Source organism: Microtus oregoni, unplaced genomic scaffold (assembly GCF_018167655.1).
Source record: "Microtus oregoni isolate MIOR12 unplaced genomic scaffold, Mior012 000022F_ref0000154, whole genome shotgun sequence".
NCBI lineage: Eukaryota > Metazoa > Chordata > Mammalia > Rodentia > Cricetidae > Microtus > Microtus oregoni.
In genome coordinates this window covers 31,270,315-31,290,145 of record NW_024543081.1, presented here as the reverse complement: position 1 = coordinate 31,290,145, position 19,831 = coordinate 31,270,315, and the positions used below count along the sequence as shown (strand labels likewise).

The following is a 19,831-nucleotide window of genomic DNA, read 5'->3' as shown; positions in this document are numbered from 1 at the left end:
TCTCATTATAGTTATAGTTAATTTGTGACTATATTTGGATAAAATAAATGTGTAAATTTAATAATTTCTCAAGTGCATGCTCTCCTCCTGATCCTGCCTTACAAACCCATAGTCTTCCTCACAGTAGCTCAACTGCAGGAGACCCTAGTCATTTTCTAGGAAGAAACCTGCTGGGGTACCGGGACTGAGTCAATGCAATCTCAGCTCTGCTCCTTACCTACAATCTTTGTGATGATCATAAGCATATTTAAATGGCTTTCAAGGACTCTGAGCTTTTGGCCAGTGACACCAGTGACAGACTTTCTTCCTTCAAGTCTGTGGGTGTGATCTAGTAAGTTATTTCCCCTCACAGTGCAGAGTGGGCCCTGCATCAGGATGGGTCGTTTACTCTAGAGCCATGAACAGGGCCCAGCCTGATGTATGATTCTGATGGTGTTTCAGTGTTGAGGAGGAATGTTTGAGGTTGAGCTGCCTACCAGTTTAGCTGCTAAGGCAAAAACCCAAGCTTGGTCACTGTATTAGTTACCATTCTCGTAGCTAAGACAGAATACCTGACAAACAGATCTGAAGGACGGAAGGGTTCTCATAATGGAGAAGCCATGGCAGCAGGAGCACAGCTGGCTCCGTTGTGCCCACAGTCGGGAAGCAGGGAGATCTAACTGCTGGTGCTCAACACCGGTCCCCTGGGAGTGGTGGCGTCCACATTCAGGGTGAATCTTTGCTTCTAAGTTAAATCTTTTTGGAAACACCCCCATAGATGCACTCAAAGGTGTGTTTCCATGGTGATTCTGAGTCAAATGAAGTTGACAATGAAGATTACCCATCACAGTCACCAAGCGTCTAAAATACCACTCATTGTGTTACCCAGCAAGCCTGGTGGAGTGTCCTGAAGGGAATACAGGAATCCCCACGGGCTCTACTGCACATCCAAGACATCCTCTGTGTGGCTCAGCACACTCAGAACTAGTGGGGCCAGAAATCAGTTACATGAGTGATCCTCTGCCTTTTGTAGGCCCTGGCTGGAGAGCAAATGCCCTGCCCTGTCTGCTGCTCTCAGTTTTCTAGAGAAAGTGGAAATTGGAATGATGCTTTTTAAATATTCACTGCTGATTAAAGTTTTCAGAACACTGTAGCTGAACAAAACCTGTTTCTAAATTACAGGTTCTATGTGATTAGGAGGTTGTATAGGGGATGCTAGTTCCCTTGATGTAATAATCAGTTATTTATCTCTTCAGATTGTCGCTTTTGTTTTTTAAGAGAGATAGAGATATAACCCAGAACAAGTCAGTACTCCATTCTCCCTGATGAAGACTTGGTCATTTCCAAAGTCCACTTCAGCATGCAGTTCTCCTGCACCACCTGTGTGACACTCAAAGCTTAGGCAGCAAGAATAATACTAACCTGCCCACATCTTCAGAGGATCTGCCATTGTGCGAGGGCAGGAGGCCACAGCATTCGGGACCTGTGTTACACACATGAGTGTAGCGGCATGGAGCCTCTTGGGCAGCCTTGGCTGGATTCTGGCTGCTTGCAAGTAATTTTGCCTGAGTCATGGAAGGGAGCTGAGAGATTTTGATGAGCGCAGCTGTGCTATTGTGGGAGGTCAGTCTAGCAGAACTGTTGAAAGAGCAAGCATAGAGCCAGTGCCTGGCTTAAACCTTGCTTCATGACAGCAGTGTTAGTGTGGGAATATTACTTTAGCTCTCTGAGATCTTGCTTTCAGCCTCTCTAAGTGGCAGCAGCACAGGCTAAGTATCTCTCATCCAAAAGACTCGGGTGTTGGGGGATTTTTCAGATATCATTTGTTACATGTATATAATGTGATAAATTCCAAGTTTCAAAATAAAATTCATTAACATTTTTGCTCAGCATATACTCTATATATACACGTGGGCCAAAGATAAATTTTATGCAGTATTTTTAATTGTACATGAAACAGTTTCATGGTGTATGATATTCCACCCACAGTAATACTATCTACATCACAGAGTTACAATAATTACATCAACTCTCCAGTACCTCACACGCGGCAAATGCATTGCAGTTATCAATTACTGCTGCTGCTATTGTTTTTAATTACAAAACCATTGAACTTTGACGGCCTGGCTTCAGCCACTGCTGTGCCTCTAAGTAATTGTGGCCACCGAGCTACTGCTTAGTTGATGTTTGTGAAGATCCGTATGATTGAAAAGACCCAAAGATAAAGTGTAATTACATATGAAAGTGCATAAAGGTTTCACATATGAAAAAGTATTGTTTGGTGCTTAGCCTTGTTTCAGAAGTGAGGACGTGGACTAGAACTGTTCCATCTTTGCCCAGCACTGCTCAGACCCCAGGATACGTTAGTCAGCTGCCTCTGTGACTTCTAACATTTGAGTCAAGCTATTCAAGTTGGCTTCAGTATCTTAATTCTCCTGAAAGAAAACATTATACTGCGTTTTGAAAGCATTTGCAGACCGTTTGCACAGTGCCCAGTAAGTATTATTAAGACGGAACTCTCTAGAAATTGTCTATTGGATCATTTCATTCTGTGATAATATTACAACAATAATCAACAGTAACCAAGACTATGGTATAATAGTCAAGGAGAAGTTGATTTTTATTTTGGTGTGGTGGGGGGATACAACCAAGTGAAAATAGATTGATGAGAATCCCGTTTCCCTCACAGCATTATCTTTATAGCTGGTGTACTAATTGACTCAGAGCTAACACCTGGGTCATCTATTTTTAAAAACCTACTGAAATCTACATTTTAGTGAGATTCTAGGAAAGAAGTCACAACAGCTGTCCAGGCATCTGTTTGAGTGATGCAGTGTGAAAAGAGTTCTAAATATAGTTAGGACCTAAGACAAATGAATTCCCATGCAGTGTGGCAAGTATCAATTGAACTAGATCAGAAGAACGTGCTGTTAAAATTAGCCTGAATCAAGAGTGGATATGGTTTGCTCTGGAAGGCAACAGATGTGTGCCTTGAGTAATCTTTGTTAGCAAACTCAAGATATAACGTCCATTGCCACTTTCCAGGTGCAGAGAACCAGTATACCAGAATGTGGAGTAAGGCCAAATGGCGTCAGGCTGACAGTGTAGCTCAGTTGCTAGAGTGCTTACATAGATGCATGAAGCCCTGGGCTCAGTCCCCAGCACCACATAAAACAGGCATGGTAGTTTCCCACTTGGGAGGTGGAGGCAGGAGGATGAAGGTCATCCTCAGCTACAGAAGGAATTTGAGGCCAGCGTTGGCTGTAGGGGACCCTATCTCAACAAAAGTGTTAAAAGGTATGGCACAGGGCTCTTTCAGGAAGGCTTCACCACATCCAATACTTCCAGGATAACCCTGTGTCTATTTTGACTTTCCTAGCACCTCAGCAACTCTCGGCGTCTTCTTAGTCTGTTTTGTATCATTGCAACAGAATTCCATGACTGGGTAGTTGATCTAATGTCAAGGTGCTAGAACCTGGCAAGGGCCATTAGACGGTGTCATCTGATGGTAAAATTCAAAAGAACAAGAAACAGAAGGGGCACCTCAGTGGCTGCTGCTGGTGGTGGTGGTGCTGCTGCTGCTGCTGGTGGGCATCAAACCCAAGTTCTCTACCGCTAAGTCACGCACTCTGCCTGCGTTCAAAAAATAACCCACTCCTATGAAAAGGACATTGATCACTCATGGGGACAGGGCTCCCCTGACCTAGGAATTTGTTGGTGCCTCAGCTATCCACAGCGTTACATTGGGAATTGTGTTTCTAACACGTGAGCTTTGCCATCTGTCCATCCTTCCCATTCCTTCCCCTTAGTTCCTAAGTATCTGTATTTGCTGAGAATGGTTTTATACCCTGACAATCCAAAGAAAAAGGTAGATCTCATCTGCCTTCTCCTAGAGACTGAGTAGCAATGTGCATTTTATTTCAGGCCTCATTCTCCTTATAAAGCTCTTAGCATTGTCCGGCACAGTGAATATCAGTAAACCACCCCAGTATGTAAGAACACGCATAATTGGTAGTAGCTGCCATCATTTATGGAGCACTTATAACAGTCTAGGAATTCTCTGTACACACATGCATGCATACACATATACACAAAGTGTTTTAATCCTTACAGCATCTTAAGGGTACATGTTATTGTTCCAGCTAGTCCCATTTCAGAGATGAACTGACTGGAGTTTAGTGAACTGGAGTTGCTCAGGATTACATGTTTGGTAACTTGAGTCCTTAACCATTGGGATGTTCCTCTAAGTATCATTCCATAGTCCCCATTGCCCATTGACACACAACTCCCCCCACAGTATTTGTTGCCTGCCTTCCAGTGCCCAGGAGAACTAAATGCCCTAACTCCCCTGCCAACATGTAACCTCCTAACCCTTTCTCAAGATCACAAACTATCTGGAAGCAAAGGAAGTTATCAGTCAAGCTGAAAGCTGTCGTGCTAATAGAAGGCTAATGCTAATGATCAGTAATAACAGGAAGGAAGGAAGGGAAGGGGGAGTCTGTAATAACTGCCCAATTTGTTTTCAGATTGTTCAGACACTTTCACATCTTTGAGTGGCCCACGCCTCACTAAGCCTTGCTGTGGTGTCAGTTCCTACCATGTGGTAGGGGAAGAAACTGAGACCTATACCATTGCCAGAAGACATTGCCCAAAGCCAAGGGTCAGTTTGCAGCAAAGCTGGAATTCAGGTGCAATTCTCGTTCCTTTGTATCCCAAGAAAGTCTTCTCTGTGCAATGATTATTTATCCCAAAACATCAGGTGTTGGGTGACCTTCCTCTAACCCCACCACATATGTCCTTCATCTGTAGGATTTTACCAGTCATGTAAGAAACCTTGAAATCAGTACAGTATAGAATTTGCATCTCTGGATTTGCTGTGGGTTTCATGCCACATTGCCATGTACCTGCTGCTGACTTACTTCCGCAGACCCTTGTCTTTCCATAGCTCTCCTGGCAAGAGACAGCAGAAGCCAAGCATTGTTCAGATAGATGCCCTAACTCAGAAAGCCTTCTCTCACCATTACCTGCAGTTGCCTGTTCTTTCTACCTGCACAGCCACTCAAGTCTCTCCTTCAGAAAGAAAAGGCAGCAGAGGTTATTCTTGTGTAGCTGGGGCTGTCCCTCTTCCTTCCCCTCAAAGGAGAGGTCTTACCAGAAATATTCCCTACGTTCATTTTTTTTCTTGAACTACAGACTTCTGAGAGCCTCCACCATTCAGTGAGACGTCTCAGGAAATACTTCTTGGCTGCATCTGGCCCAAGCTTCTGCCCTCTGTTAACTCAGACTCTCTCCATCACCTCAGTGTTTCCAGTCAGTGCTCTTGGGTTTGTTGGTGGTGTTTTGAGGGAGGGTCTCACTATGTTGTCCATACTGATTTCTAACTCCTGGGCTCAGACTGTATCCCTTCTCCAGCCCTCTAAGTATTGGAGACGAGGTGTGCACCACTGTGCTGATTCTCTTGATGGCAGTGTTCTCACTCCCTCTTTGTTCTCTTGTGGATTCCTTCTCCACTCCTGCACCCATACTTCAAACACGGTTGTTCGGGATTCTCTTTCTGGACATTTACCCTTCTTTGTCCTGTCCCTGCCTGTTCATTTCAGTGGTTACCATGGCTTTAGTGCCCATTCCACCTTCATGCTCCTGAATGAGGTCTTCCCCTACAATCTCGCCCTTACTGCTTCGTTCTCTCGCCTTTGGGATATCTCCGGAGCATCTCAGGGTCAACATGTCCCTTTTCCTTCCTGCATTGCCCACATAAGTGGGTCATCATTCACTCCCCAGAGCATTCTGGTCATGACTAGTCCGGCCTTCGTCCTCCACTCCCAGTAACTGCAATCCATCCTTCTGCTCCTCTGGTATTTCTCAAATGTCCTCTCTCACTGTGCCATAGCCCTTTCCCAGGGCCGTTACCTTTTGTGTCTGCAATGCTTCTCTCAGCTTTTGTTGTTAATGTTCTTTATCGGTCAAGGCTTGAGGCTTCATTGCTGGGTGATTCTTTAGGATAAATACTGTTATCTTAATTCGTTCTTTGTACTTCCCTGTCTATAGCAGTGTCTAAAACTTACTGTGTCCCCAGTAAATATTTGTTGAACAGGATGGGACTTTCTAGAAAAATCAAAATGCAAGAAATTTGGGGGAGGTTCTTGGAGGAAATCTACAGGTACTTGTCCAGCGTGCCTTGTTTGCACAGTTGTTTGGGAACACTGGATGTTAACACGCACCCCTCCATCCCTGGATCCCTTCTCTGCCTTTATTCGTACTCACCTGGCGCTTATCCTCTCACATCCAGCACTCTGGCCTACCAGAGGTGGTTTAGATGCCTCCCATCCAAGTAAGTTGTGGTCTCCTGGTCCCTGTCTGGTTTCTAGGGTTAACTGCAAGCTCTTACAAGGCAAAAAAAAAAAAAAAAGTCAAGCTACTCCTTGAAGTGATAGACAGGGAAAGCACCAGATGTCTGTGGGTGTGGTACTATCGATCTCTCTGTAGACTAGATCTCTTCCCACTCACCCGAATATACAGGTCAAGTTTCTTGAGTCCAAGCTAAGAGCCCTTCTTGTATTTCAGGTGAGTTCAAGTTCTAGCTTCTCCAGTCAACAGTTGTTAATCAGACTAGCTGCCCAATTGCTGTGTCTCAATCAAAGCATTTACTATCAAAGCCTTCTTGTCTATGAGTACAAATACACCATTGACGTTTATAAGAGGAATTATTTTCTACCCTGCATGCAAACTAGCCACAAAAGCTGCTTTATGCATATGATAGTATTATTGTGTGTGAAGTTTAAGGAATCCTGGGTTTTGACATTCTACCTTTGAATAAAATGAGGCTCTATTAGAAAATCCCTAGTGAAGAAAGCAAGAAAGTTCTAGGAAACACCCGAGACGCATAATATTAGAACGACAGCTGCAGTGTTGTCATGGCATTGAGGAAAATTACACTGTCTGGTAATAGACCTTAAGTCTGTGCTATAAAAATGGTGAGAATGTGGGTCTTAATATTCAGAACAACTAGACATGTCTCAAAGTTGTTATTAAAAGGGGCTGGAGAGATGGCTCAGAGGTTAAGAGCATTGCCTGCTCTTCCAAAGGTCCTGAGTTCAATTCCCAGCAACCACATGGTGGCTCACAACCATCTGTAATGGGGTCTGGTGCCCTCTTCTGGCCTGCAGGCATACACACAGACAGAATATTGTATACATAATAAATAAATAAAATAAACATTTAAAAAAAAAGTTGTTATTAAAAGCAAAAAGGTACCAACACAGGTTGACTTTAGTAAAACAAAATTGCAAATTTAAGTAAACATTTGGGGCAAATAGTTTTTTCTCATAAGGGACTAAAGCAGGCATTAGAAATGGAAATTATCTCTTTCTAGAATGTAACATGATTAATAAAAACCCAGAGACGGATATTGGGGTTCAACCTGAAGGTCAGAAAAGCAAAGCAGCCAGCCACTGGCTCTATCTCAGTCTGAAATGGCAATCCTGCCTCCAGGAATCTCAGAATGAGGCTGTGTCTGAGAGCTGTCTTCTCCTGTCTTATGTTCCCCTCTAGGGCTGGGATTAAAGACATGCACCACTACTGCCCCATTTTTATGGCTACCTAGTGTGGCTGCTGGAACTAAAGGTGTGTGTGTCACAACTGCTAGGTCTGTAAGGCTGACCAGTAGGATTGGGACTGTTTTTCTCTCTGATCTTCAGGCAAGCTTGATCTATTAAAACACAAGTGAAACGTCACCACACTAGAACACCTGTATTTTTTCCATATAGTGCCTCTTCATTTCTCTCTAAACCAGCCTCCCCGGCCATCTGGCAAAAAATGGCTTCCTCTTACCACTCCAGGTTCTCTGTCCTCTTTCAGTTCAACTAAAGAATCCATACTGAGTTGAAATATCTCAGTTCCAGTTTCAGCTTCTCAGAAGGAAATTGGTTGGTGTGGCATAGGTCAGAAATCCCTGTGGTCCCAACAACTATGGCCAAGGAGACAGGGCCATGTGATGGAAGTGTGGTGCCATAGTATCCACCCAGACACAAAGCAGGCAATTCTCAGGTAGGGCGGGCTGTCGTGTGCTAGATTGACCACCTTTCCACCACGAAACTCCAGGGAAGCATGAAGTGAGAAGCACAGTGTAGCAGTCCTGAGCAGGTTCACGGTTCTTATAGCCTGAATGCCTGCATCTTCCAGCTAATGGCTCCCCTTACGCCAGGTTCATGCTTCCTGCTGTAGTACATAGAGAAGTGCCCAACCACAGGCAATCACTGTGCCTTTATTCAATAAGCAGAAGAAAATATTAGCTCTGCCTTCATGGAAATTATAGTCTGGTGATACAAATAGGCAGTAAATGTTTGAATAAATGCAAAGCAGAATTGTGGTGTACAGTTCTGGGAAGGAGAGAGGGAGGAAGACATAAAACTAGAACAAAACCTTTCAAAAGGTGTCATCACCTGTTCATCCCAAGAGGATGGCAATGGTAGTCATAACTTTCTGTTTGCTTATTATCTGTTCATAATCTTGGCACATACATAAACACTGTGGTTTGCACTTAAACATTTACTGGTTCATTTAAAGTATTAGCTGCTAAGAGATTATCATAAAAACAAACAAAATATAAATACATGCCACAAATGTTAGTTGGTATCTTTTAATATTGACTGACTTTTTTAATTCTTATTTTCCAGTTTCAATTGATAGACTCCCAGCCCAGAGTTTGATGTAATTATAAAACAGTATCAAGTGGTTAAGTTTACAATAGGAGATAAGAATTCAGTCAATCCTATAAGGAGATTTGGAATAAAATTTTACAAATAACAAGCAAAAGACATATTCTTTAGGACGTGCAGGCAGGTTTTAAAGATATGCCAGGATGTGTTTTGTCTATATGTTGGATTGTCTCTAGTGATCTTGGTGATGGTAAAAGGGACCAGGGGTAAAAGAATCTAAGAAATGTGGGGGTTTGGGAGTTAAGCTAGCATATTTGTTGCCAATACTAACCAAGAAATCACTGTGAAAGCAAACCAGATCTAAGAGTGTACTTCACAGAGCTTTTGCCTTACTTTATTCATTAGAACAACTCCTGTTGGTGCTTACTTGAAGCTTCTGTATAAGCAACTCAGTGACTGATTGCTATAGATTCTTCCCTTTCCAAAGTTTGGATGATGATGGGACCATGCATTACATGTCATCTTTCCTCTTATGTCCTATGAGTCTTCTGGGTCAGCTTTATTGATAGAATCACATAGCAGAGTGTCCACTGACTTCCACATGTTTACATAGCTGTGCAACCATTTTGACAAGTGTAGCAAAAGAAAAAAAAAACTCTATTAGTACTCACTTCCCATTTTCTTCCAACCTCCCCCAACTCCAGCAACTGCACATGGAAGTTCTTTCTCTGTAGACTTGCTGTTTGGGATTTTGCATACAAGTATGTTCATGTGGTCTGGTTTGTCTGGCTCTTTGATTCAGCATGATGCTTTCCAGTTTCATCCATGTTGAAGCATGTATCCACACTTACTCCCTTTCATGCCTCTTAATCCATTGTACACACATGTCACCTTTATCCACTCATGCGTTGGTGGTCATCTTGCTTGTTTTTCTCTTTTGCCTGTGATGAATAATGCTGCCTGAATGTTTGTGTACAAGTAGACATGAGTTTTCGTTTTCATTTCTTGTGGTGTTTATCTCAGAGTGTAACTACTGGGTCATATGGTAACTCTTATGTTTATCCCTTTTAGGAACTGCCAGGCTGTTTCCCACAGCGGCGGCGCCATTTTACATTTCCACCAGCAGTGTCTGAGGGTTCCAATTGCTCCACGTCCTCAGCCAGCACTTGTTACTGCCTGTCCTTCTTACTGTAGCCACTGTAGTGGGTGTGAAGTGGTGTCTCATTGTTTTGGCTTACATTTCCCCCAATGGATTCATTTCTGTGGTGTTTATATTACTAACCTAGGGCAAAAGTTTAAGTCTTGTACTTTCGTGTGAAAATCACTTCATATGACTGGATTGGCTCTCTGAAACAAAACGTAGTTCTATACCAGATAAGTGTTGTTCATGAGGTTATACTTGTTAAAAAAAAAAACATAAAGTGAAATGAAGATTGCACACCCACCTGGGACTTTGTTTTGCAGTACAAATTCATTCACAGTGTTCTTTATCCGAGCTCCTCAAGTGCTATTATGTGACTTTTACTGGATAATCCAGACAGCACTTTGGTTAGATCCCCAGTGTGGTGTCACTAGGTAAACACTTGAAAATGGAGATGTGTGTCTCTGGTTTTACCAGTTGAGATTAAAGGTGGTTTATAGCACAGTAAACCCTTTCTCCCTACTCTGTGTCTCAGCGTGGGCCGAGAATCTGCCACCAGAAACTCCTTAAGCTAAGCCTTTCTCAACTGTCGTGTTGCTGTGATGACCTCAGGTTCTGACTGCAGAAGAGAGGCAAGAACCCTTTTCTGACTCGTGTGCCTCCCTGTCCTTTGTTTCCAGTAAAAGCTGTGCCGCTTTCAGCCCTTGCCTCTGTCTGGTTCTCTGATGTTTTTGTCAGTTCTTGCGCCTTCTGTCTCTTTGGAGCTCCTTGTCTGCTGTCCTTGTTTCTGTCGTGGAAAGAACGTCATGTGCAGCTTGGGAGTGTGAGTTTCACCAGCTCTCGGTGTGTACAGAATGAGAAAAGAAGGGGTGTTGAAGGAGGAAAGACTACTGAGCCAAATTCAGAAGCTGCTCTCTCTAGAAAGAGTCCCAGCATGCCTCAGGAAGCTCCCCCAGGAAGGAGCACCTCCCTGAAGACCCATCCTTCTCTCTGGCACACTGAGAGCGACACCAGAGCTCAGCCTCCTGTGCGCTGTGCACTCCTGTAGGGGACAAAGGGGGAAAGAGAAAGAAGAATAGAAAGTTGTCCCCTTTGTAGTGTCACCTCTGTCTTACCTGCTCCTCAACCTAATGTGGGCTTGGGGCTCAGCTGGGAGTGGCTGAAAATAATAACTAGATTGATGGGCAGAACTTGAATTTTGCTACTCCAGAGTAAAGGGAGGCGACAACGAAGCTGGAGTTAAGCCTTCGTGAATTCACTTTTGACACTCTTTTGTTAATTAAAACACTGCTCTGGGTGAAGCAAGCACATCATGACCCAGTTATGGTGTTGCTTTTCCTAAAGGTCCTGGACCACTAGATAATCCTCACCTGTGTGCCTTTTGAACTCCACAGAGGAACCAAATACTATTCAGTGATGTGCTATAGGAACTGCGGTTTAGTTCTGATTTTTAAATGACTAGCCCTCAAGTAATAGAAAAATGAATGATGGCAAGTCCTTACTAAACCATCCTGTGTGCTAAGCATTATGTGAGAGCCGTGCATCGCCCTCTGAGGTGAACACAGTTGTCTTTCAAGTGAGGTGTGATGAAGGTCAGTGCTTGTCATATCTAGTTTACCCCATAGCTCAACCTGTCTGTGGAGCAGACATAGTGAATGGGAAAGCTCTCCACTCCCCTGTACCCTAGGAGGAGTGGAGGAGAGGGGATGTAGGATGGTTCCCCACCTCCCTGTACCCTAGGAGGAGTGGAGGGGAGGAGGTATATGAGGCGGAGCAAGGCTCTAAAGGCTAGAGAGCTTACCCAGACTAGGAAGCTAACTGACGGGTTTGGCTGTGGTGGAGCTTATTTCTGTTCGGCTTTTGAGTTTGGCTGTGGTGATTTATACAGGAAACTTCAGGCTCCTTTCCCTCCTAGAACAGAGGGAATGAAGGCCGAGGAGAAGCCAACTGGTTTGTTCTGTAATCAAATGTGCTTCTGTGGAACAAAAATGGATTTGAAATTTTGCTTGTTCTCTTATGAAAGTAAAATAAAAAAGGAACGCTACTTGAACTGATTTTCTGATTTCACATAGAAAATAAGAGTGTTCGGAACCTGAGTATACTTCCTTGCTGCAAATGTTGTTATCCACAGTCACTTGATCAAGGAAATTGCCATTACCTCACTATACTGTGAGGGTTCTAAATATCAGCAAGCTAATATCTCTCTCTCTCTCTCTCTCTCTCTCTCTCTCTCTCTCTCTCCCTCTCTCTCCCTCTCTCTCCCTCTCTCCCTCTCCCCCTCTCCCCCTCTCTCTCTCCCTCTTCTCTCTCTCTCTCTCTCTCTCTCTCTCTCTCTCTCTCTCTCTCTCTCTCACACACACACACACACACACTTTGAACAGCCTCTTGCGTTATTGTGATTGTGCCCTCTCCAGTTAAGGTGAGTGTCCGAGTATGCTGGAGCTAGTGCTGCATCCCTGTAAAGATGCCCTTGCAGAAGGAAGCTCTTGGAGTCAGCCTGTGTCCCCGGAGCTTCCCTTACCTGCTCTTCCCCTACCACGCGCGCAGAAGCAATTCTTTAATGTACTCTCTAAGTGACCCCCTTTGGGAGAACACTCCCTGAGTATTCTAATAGGAATTATTTCTCTGAGTTTAAGGAAATTTTGTGTTCATTGAGTCTTGTTCTTAAAACTATTCCTTCTAGAATGACACACACTGAGAACTAGGGTGGGATGCCTTAATTAGGAAACGTTTCTTGATTGCTTCCAATAAGCTAAGCAATTATGCAATGTATCAGAATATGAATATGTATGCTTTGTAATATTAACCCTTGATGTAGAAGAAGCAGCCTGAGCTTTGAAGTCAGGTAATTGCAAAAATAATGCTGACTGGATGCCAGGCACTGTTGCAAGCATCTTTATAAGTTAGTTCACTTGTCCTTACCTCAGCCCTCTGAGGTGCATTGTTAATGTGCCCATTTCACAGATGAGAAGAAACCCGAAGTGGGATTAAGAAAGCTGCTCCAAGTCTGGGCCCTCTGAGTGTAAGCCAGCGGTTGAAATCAACCTGACTGATTCCTCCCTTCTGAGGAACCACAGTCAAGGCTTCCAGTTCTGGGGCTGTACTTCAGTAGCCAGGCAGTGCTAGGAGCTAACCTGTCCTCAGAGTACTTTGCTGACCCATAAAAGTGGGCCAGGCTCTTTGAAGAATTAAGTGGAGGGCCTGGAGAGATGGCTCAGTGGTTAAGCACAAGCACTGCTCTTGCACAGGATCTGGGTTTGTTCATTGTCAGACAGCTCACTGCCTGTAACTCAGCTGAGGGGAGTCCAATACTGCCTTCTACTTTCCACGGCCACTTGCCCTCACTTGTGCGCCTACCCACATACAGAAATACACACAGCACATAATTTAAAATAATATATTATTTCTTTCAAACAAATTGAATACTACTGAGCATGAGCAGGACTCTTAATGGTGACTCTACACCTAATTCATCTATGGGTTTCTTTTTGTTTTTTGTTTTTAGTTTAGACCCCACCCAGAGAGGTGATTCATTTCAGTACCCTGTGGTGTGTGGCCTCTTGTGACCAATTTAAGATCCCTGTGAGCATCGTTTCAGAATAAGCAGAGTGGCTTTTAAACTGACTCTCTTGATGACTATACAGCTCAATTCAGGATTAAGACAGGACAGTGGTAAGGAGCCAGCTCAGAGCCTGAAACAGTTGTTCCGAAGATATGGAGGTGCCGCCCTCACCCCCACTCACTGCTGAAGGATACCATACTTTATGAGCACGTTGCTTTTCTTCTATTTGGTTTCCCCTCTGCTGTGACCCCGTGAACTATGAGAGCAAACCTTGAAAACAGTCACGGTGTCAGCTACTACATCATTTACAGTTTTAGGTCTGCACAGTGGAGTCGGGAGGGTCTAAACAACCTGGTGGACACAGGCATGTCATCACCACGTCCCTTACCCGAAAGGGAGGAGGCGCTTGTCAACACCCTGTTTTGCAAAAGTGAGAGGCACTCCCCCAAGAGAACAGCAGTTCCTGTAGTGCTTTTATTCAATGGGAATTCGGGGTAATTACTGTATTGAGAATGAAGAACTTTTGACTTGTAGCAAGCATTCATTTAAGGAAATGGCACATAACTTGAAAACTATGCTCTGACCATTGATTTTAGCTTTCTTTTGCTGGATCTGGCTTACTTCAAGGCCATGCCATTTAGATCTCAGGCTAAACCAAATAAAAGGTGACAAGGTGGCAGATTAGAGGCTGTGCTGTCTTAACAGGGTGGCACTGTCCCATTCAACTGCCCTTTATGAGCACTGCTTACGAGACACTGGAGTGCACATCTGCATAGGATATTGTCCCCACGCTTGAAGTCCATAGGAGAGGAAGACGTCCATTTGGTCACTCATGGGCAGTTTGTAGACATCGGCCTCACTAGCGTCACCTCAACTCCAAGTAATGTCTGATATGACCTACTAGCTTCAGGTTTTAACATTATCTGAATGTTTTTAGACATTATTTTAAATCTCAGAATGGTTAGCTGGACTTGTATGATTCCAATAGAATCAGATACTTGGGACTTGCTTTCTTGCCTCTGGTCTGTCACCTACTCTCCTCCATCACCACTTGGTAGGACTTGGGAGGGAACATGTTAGACCCTCAGCAGTTAGGACCACAGGGAAGAGGGACCCATGGTACATCACCGTCAAGAGAGCTGCAGTAAGCCATATCCCCAAAGCCATCGGAATTGATACCACTCTGGCTAGTGGCTCCTGATGTCATGCCAGTGCCCTTTAGTAGACTAACCTCTCTCCTGTAACATGGAGGGGCCAGGCCTGCTTGTTTGTTGTTGTGGTTTTTGTTCTGTCCAGTTCCCCAGCTGTTTAGTCCCAAAGAAAATCACACATAGGTCTCCATAAATTATAAGCTGATTGGCCCATTAGCTCTAGCCTCTCACTGGCTAACTCTCACATCTTGATTAACCCATTTTTCTGATCTATGTTAGCCATGTGGCTCAGTACCTTTTACAGTGAGGCAGATCACATCCTGCTGCTTCGGTGGTCTGGGCAGGAGTGGGAGGAATCAACTTCCTCCTTCCCAGAATTCTCCTGTTCTCATTACATCATTTCTACTTCCTGTCTGGTTTTCCTGCCTATATTTCCTGCCTGGCCAATCAGCGTTTATTTATAACATGATTGACAGACTACAGACAATTCTCCCGCACCACTCTCCACTTGTCTTTCTTCTCAAGATAAGGAATAATAATAGCACTTCACTATGCCACACTACTCTGTGGACATGGGGTTGGAGGCTGACACTGAGTGAATTCACTCCTGGTGGCAAAAGGAACAACTTGTTAGCTTTTAACTAAGAAACATACAAGGACTTCTGCAGTCTGAGCTCCATTTTCTGTAGAAGCTAGTTTAGCATTCAAGCCAGTGTGTTCCTTTCATGACAATTGCCAGTATGCTGGATGCCAGACACTGTTCTCGGCACCTGGGGTAAACTCAGCAGTCAGTCCACACAGAGTCCGACCTGTGGTATGGGAGTCAGCTTGGCACATTTTATGAGTGATGATGAAGTCCCTTGGAAAGGGAGAGAAGAGAAAGAGATGAGAACAGAGCTTATGGGGCCCAGATGGCACAAGCCCATCAGCCATTGTAAGTAAAAACTGGAGGAAGAATGAAAACAACTACTAGGGATTATTGAGCTCACAGGATATACCAGGCATTGTGATAAGCTTTTGACATGGGTTTTCTGCTTTAACCCAAATAAGCAGAGTAAAGCCTTGCTGTAAAGCAGGTGACACTGTCTCCAGGGAGGCAACAGAGAGTTGCTTGCAAAGGCAGCGGGTGAGCCCAGGACCCTGTAGTTTTGTAAGGCAGCTTGGTAGAGGGATGTGCACACCACAGTATTGGGTATAACAAGATTAATTTTGGATTGTACTTGACTTCTGTGTAAGGCCCTTGTTCAGGAACTAGGGAGTATTTGGTACCTTTGCTTCCAGAAGAACTAGACCCAAAGCATCTAAGCTCCCAGTGCTCACTTCTCGGGTATTTTTCCTGGAGCACCAAGCAGGTACACAGTCCAAGCTAAACTTCCCTACTCTTATACCTGGTTTTTTGTCCCCTCCCTCCCAGTGGAAACGTTGGATGAGTTTACTGTGCCCTTCTCCCTTTTAAAGACCCCAGCATTGCCCAGCGCTTGTTAAGGGCAGATGGAGAGACTAAACACCAAGGCTTCAGTTTCCTGTTCTGGCTACACTAGACCAAAAAAATGAGGCAGCTTTCAGAGCAGCTGCAGCGACCCATGAACCTGCACTCCAGCTGTGACTCCCAGAACCCTGTGAAAACTGGCAGGCTCCTTCTTCTGCAGGATGTTATTCTGAGCCGAACGGACACTCCCAAAGTCAAGTTGCTTGTTCAAGACCAAACCTTAAGGTAGACTGTGAAGGACAGACAGCAGGCTTATTGGAATAAGTCAGCTTATTTTGCAAGATGAAGTCAAGACCTGCCAGATAATCTTCATTCATACTCTGTAGATTTGAAATTCATGAGACCATTGAAGACCATTGAGCTGTTAAAAATAAAAATAAAAAAGGAAGGGAGGCATATTGGTCATTATTTAGCTGCCAATCATTTATCTCTAAAACACAGTGCTGGCCACCAATGGTGCACTCACAGGTGGCCACTGGCTTCTACCCCCTGGCTGTGCAGAAGAGGCAGGTGATTACTTAGGGTTTAGTGTTGAGCTGTGCCCTGAGCTGAGTCCCAATTCCATTTGCTGTGCACAGAATCAATTTGTCCTTACCCAGCAAAAAAAAAAAAAAAGAAAAAAGAATAAGACAAAGAGAAAATGTATATAAATGGTGGGGATAGTTCTATCTGCATTCTACCTGAGCATAAAATAGGAGAGGCCAGTCTGCTCTTCCCCCAGTTGACCTCAGCTTGCCAGTGCTTTCTCCTGCCTCCCAGTGTGAGATTTCATTGTATCTAGTGTTTAAAGGTAACATTTTCATATACCATAGCCCCAAGGTGCTGTAAGCAAAGGGAGGAAAGAAGCAAAATTCTTTCCATTGCTGAAAGAAATCCCAGCTGTGTTTGGCTCTGCTAAAGGGTCAGTTTGCCTTTTACCCCTATGAGATTTTCACTGTGTTCTTTGACTTTAGCACTTATGCTATAAAAGAAATACAAATTCATTATATTGATAGACGTACAAGGCAAAGTCGCCTTGTTTATCAGTGTCAGTATCTGGCTAATTGAGACCACGGCCACTGTTGGGCTTCCATATGTGGTTAGCCATTGCCCTCATTTTTAAAAAATCTCTTTCCCTCTCTCCCTCCCTCCTTTCCTCTCCCTCTCCCTCTCCCCCCATACACACACACATACACAAAAACAAAGACTTAGAAGCCCCCTTCCTTCCAGCGTCATGCTATATGGTCTGTTTCGAAGCCTGCCAGGCTCAGGGACTGAAGAGATAGCTCGGCAGTTAAGGGCACTTGCTGCTTTTGCAGAAACCTGAGTTCAGTCCTCAGCACTGACAGATGGCTCACAACTGCCTGTAACTCCAGCTCCAGGACATCTGACACCCTTTTCTGGTCTCTGCAAGCACCTGAATACACCCACACAGGTACCTACACATAAATAAAAATAATTTTTTTAAAAAAATAAAACAGAAGTCTGACAGCCAAGAGAGAGGGCTTTGAAAGCATAGCTAATCGTAGGCACAGTCGGCCAGCAAGAAGCCAGCCTTGGCCTGGTCTCTGTCTCATAAGTTGTGTCAAATCATAGGGGATGCGGTCTTCTCCGTAGCTGAACGAAATTTTCCAGCAGATCTATTGAGCTGCCCGTTGACAGCCCCATGTGACGTCCTTGTTGGGCTCATTTGGCAGTCGCAGAGCAAGGAACAAACCCTGCAGTTTTAAATGAGAAGTTGGAGAGGTCAGAGCAGGTGGTCACACCTCAGTATGAAGCCACCAAACACCTCATCTTCCTGACTGACTCCTCCCTAAATCCCCACAAAGATCTCAGAACACCTCCTCCTCAGCAGTTACAGACTTGACATTGTCCGTGAAAGAGGCCCATCACCTTCTTGGGCTCTCTCAGAAGGTCCCACAGGGTAGAGCTACAAAGAGTCTTTTGACTAAACAGCAGCGGAGGTGACTCTGCGGAAGACAAGCCAGCACTTGTTTACTCTCAGTGGTGAAAGGGTTAAGAGCCATTGCTGTGGTCACTGAGGTCACACACCAGCTCTCGGGATTCTGGGTCCAACCCCAGATTGTTTGGCTTGGCCAGGAGAGTCATATGCACACACATCAATTGCTTGAATACTCCAGTTGGAAGGTTTCACTTTCCAATCAGCATTTCCAACTTTTCTCCGTGCCATCTCTGAAAACACAGGCTGGCCACGTAGACACTGTGTGTTTGAGTGAAATAGAGGCCCCTCATTGGCCCTTCCACCTTGAGGGAGCTTCAGGCTGGTACACTTCCTATATATTTGCAGGTTTATCAGTGTTCCTACAGAGCCCTGTGCCGTTCCCTCTATAATATAATCCCAAGTGAAAAGCAAAAATCCTTTTCATCACTCTCCTGACCTAATTTAACAGGGTGCTGAGTCTCAGGCTTTGAGTTCAACTGAAGATGAAAACTCCTGAGTGAAATATTCTCTGGCTGGTGCTTTTCTAAAGTGGCACAGTTGAAAATGATCCCTACCTGGTGGCATTTCTGTGTTGTTTTCCCTTTGACCTTTCCGTGGTAGCATTTTATGCTCCTCTGGTTCCTACCAGCTGTGCAGGCTAAACAGCAAGCCAACTTTTGACCCTCTCCTTAGTCATCCACTTCTGGCTGCTGAGAGAGTTTGAGGTTATAGGCTGGATGTGGGGACAGGAGCGTGGAGCTGCAGAGGGGAAATGAGATACCTGTTTCGCTTCCACGGGCTTGAAAACTGAGTCATAAGGCCACACAGGACAAAGGTAATGCGAACAAGTCTTTGCAGATCATCGTGTCAGGAAGCCATTTGCCCCCACCCTTGCGCCTTTTCCTAACCAGGTGCATAGCCGGGCCCTCTCCTCATGGATCCATTCAGGCTACCTAGCCTGGGTCGGCAAAATCTGCCCTTTCCCTAGACTTCTTTGTTCTCTGGCCACCTGCCAACCACTCGAGGGCAGTTTGAACACTTGATAGGAGGCCAGCACGTGGAGTCCTTGGAGGTGAGGAGGATCACCGGTGTTAGAGGCTCCTCCCACTCTGGAGCCTTGGCTCATGACATTCCACTGTTGTCCTGTTTCCCTTTACCATAGCAGGGGTTTGTTCATTTCTCCCAATTCCCATGACTCCAGTTTCACTTGAGGTCGTGGACTCCTCAATCAAAAAGTTGTTCATAGCTTTGGTAGGTCTGAAATTTCAGAGTATTGAGCAAGGCCCACATTGTGCTAGAGCATGATCTAATACGATTGGACTGTCAAAACAAGAAGCAGCCGAGTCTGCGGCTCAGAGGTTCTTAAGAAGGAAATCTCCCCTGTGAGAACCTCAAAAAGATCATAAACATGTAGACTGGGGGCCAATTTCATTTTCATTTCTGCCATGAATTTAAGTAGACTAAAGTAGAATGAAGTCTTGGTTAAACAGAAACAGTAGATGGTATCTTTCTGTTGGGAAACTAATCGGTTGTGTAATTACTAGTGTGAAACATCAGAAAAATACGTGAACCATTTTGGTAGGACCCTGCAGAGCACTTGGGACAGAGCCCCAAAATGTCGAGTAGAGACGATGCGTCACTGAGGCTGCAATCGGAGATCAGGGAGTTCCTTTTCCAGCCCACCAACTGGGAGAGGCAGCCAGTTATGTAACCTTTTCCGCTCCTTGGTCTTTTCATCCCTGAACTGAGAATTGGCATTACAAGATTGTCACAGGGGCTAACAGAAATAATATGTGGCTAATGTTTGGAGCAGTGCCTGGTGTGTGAGGGGTGCCCAGTTAGTGGGAAAGGTGGCTGTCTGGGTCAGTGCAAGTGTGCCTGTGCACTGTGGGTATTCAGAACAGTTTTCAAAATAACGTTGATATAGTAGT

The 19,831-nt window shown here is 44.6% G+C and overlaps 1 protein-coding gene across 4 annotated transcripts in view; it reads left to right on the top strand.

Annotated features, from left to right (window-relative positions):
* Window positions 1-19,831, top strand: part of Nsmce2 (NSE2 (MMS21) homolog, SMC5-SMC6 complex SUMO ligase) — a 205,949-nt gene that overhangs the window by 143,928 nt on the left and 42,190 nt on the right. The window contains exon 5 of one of the 4 annotated variants that reach the window (XM_041671903.1): window positions 9,708-11,761. The exons of the other annotated variants lie outside the window; for them this stretch is intronic. Coding sequence (XP_041527837.1) covers window positions 9,708-9,709 — 2 coding nt within the window. The 3' untranslated portion in view covers window positions 9,710-11,761. Of the gene's footprint in view, window positions 1-9,707; window positions 11,762-19,831 lie in introns of those variants that run through there. 4 annotated transcript variants of the gene reach the window in all.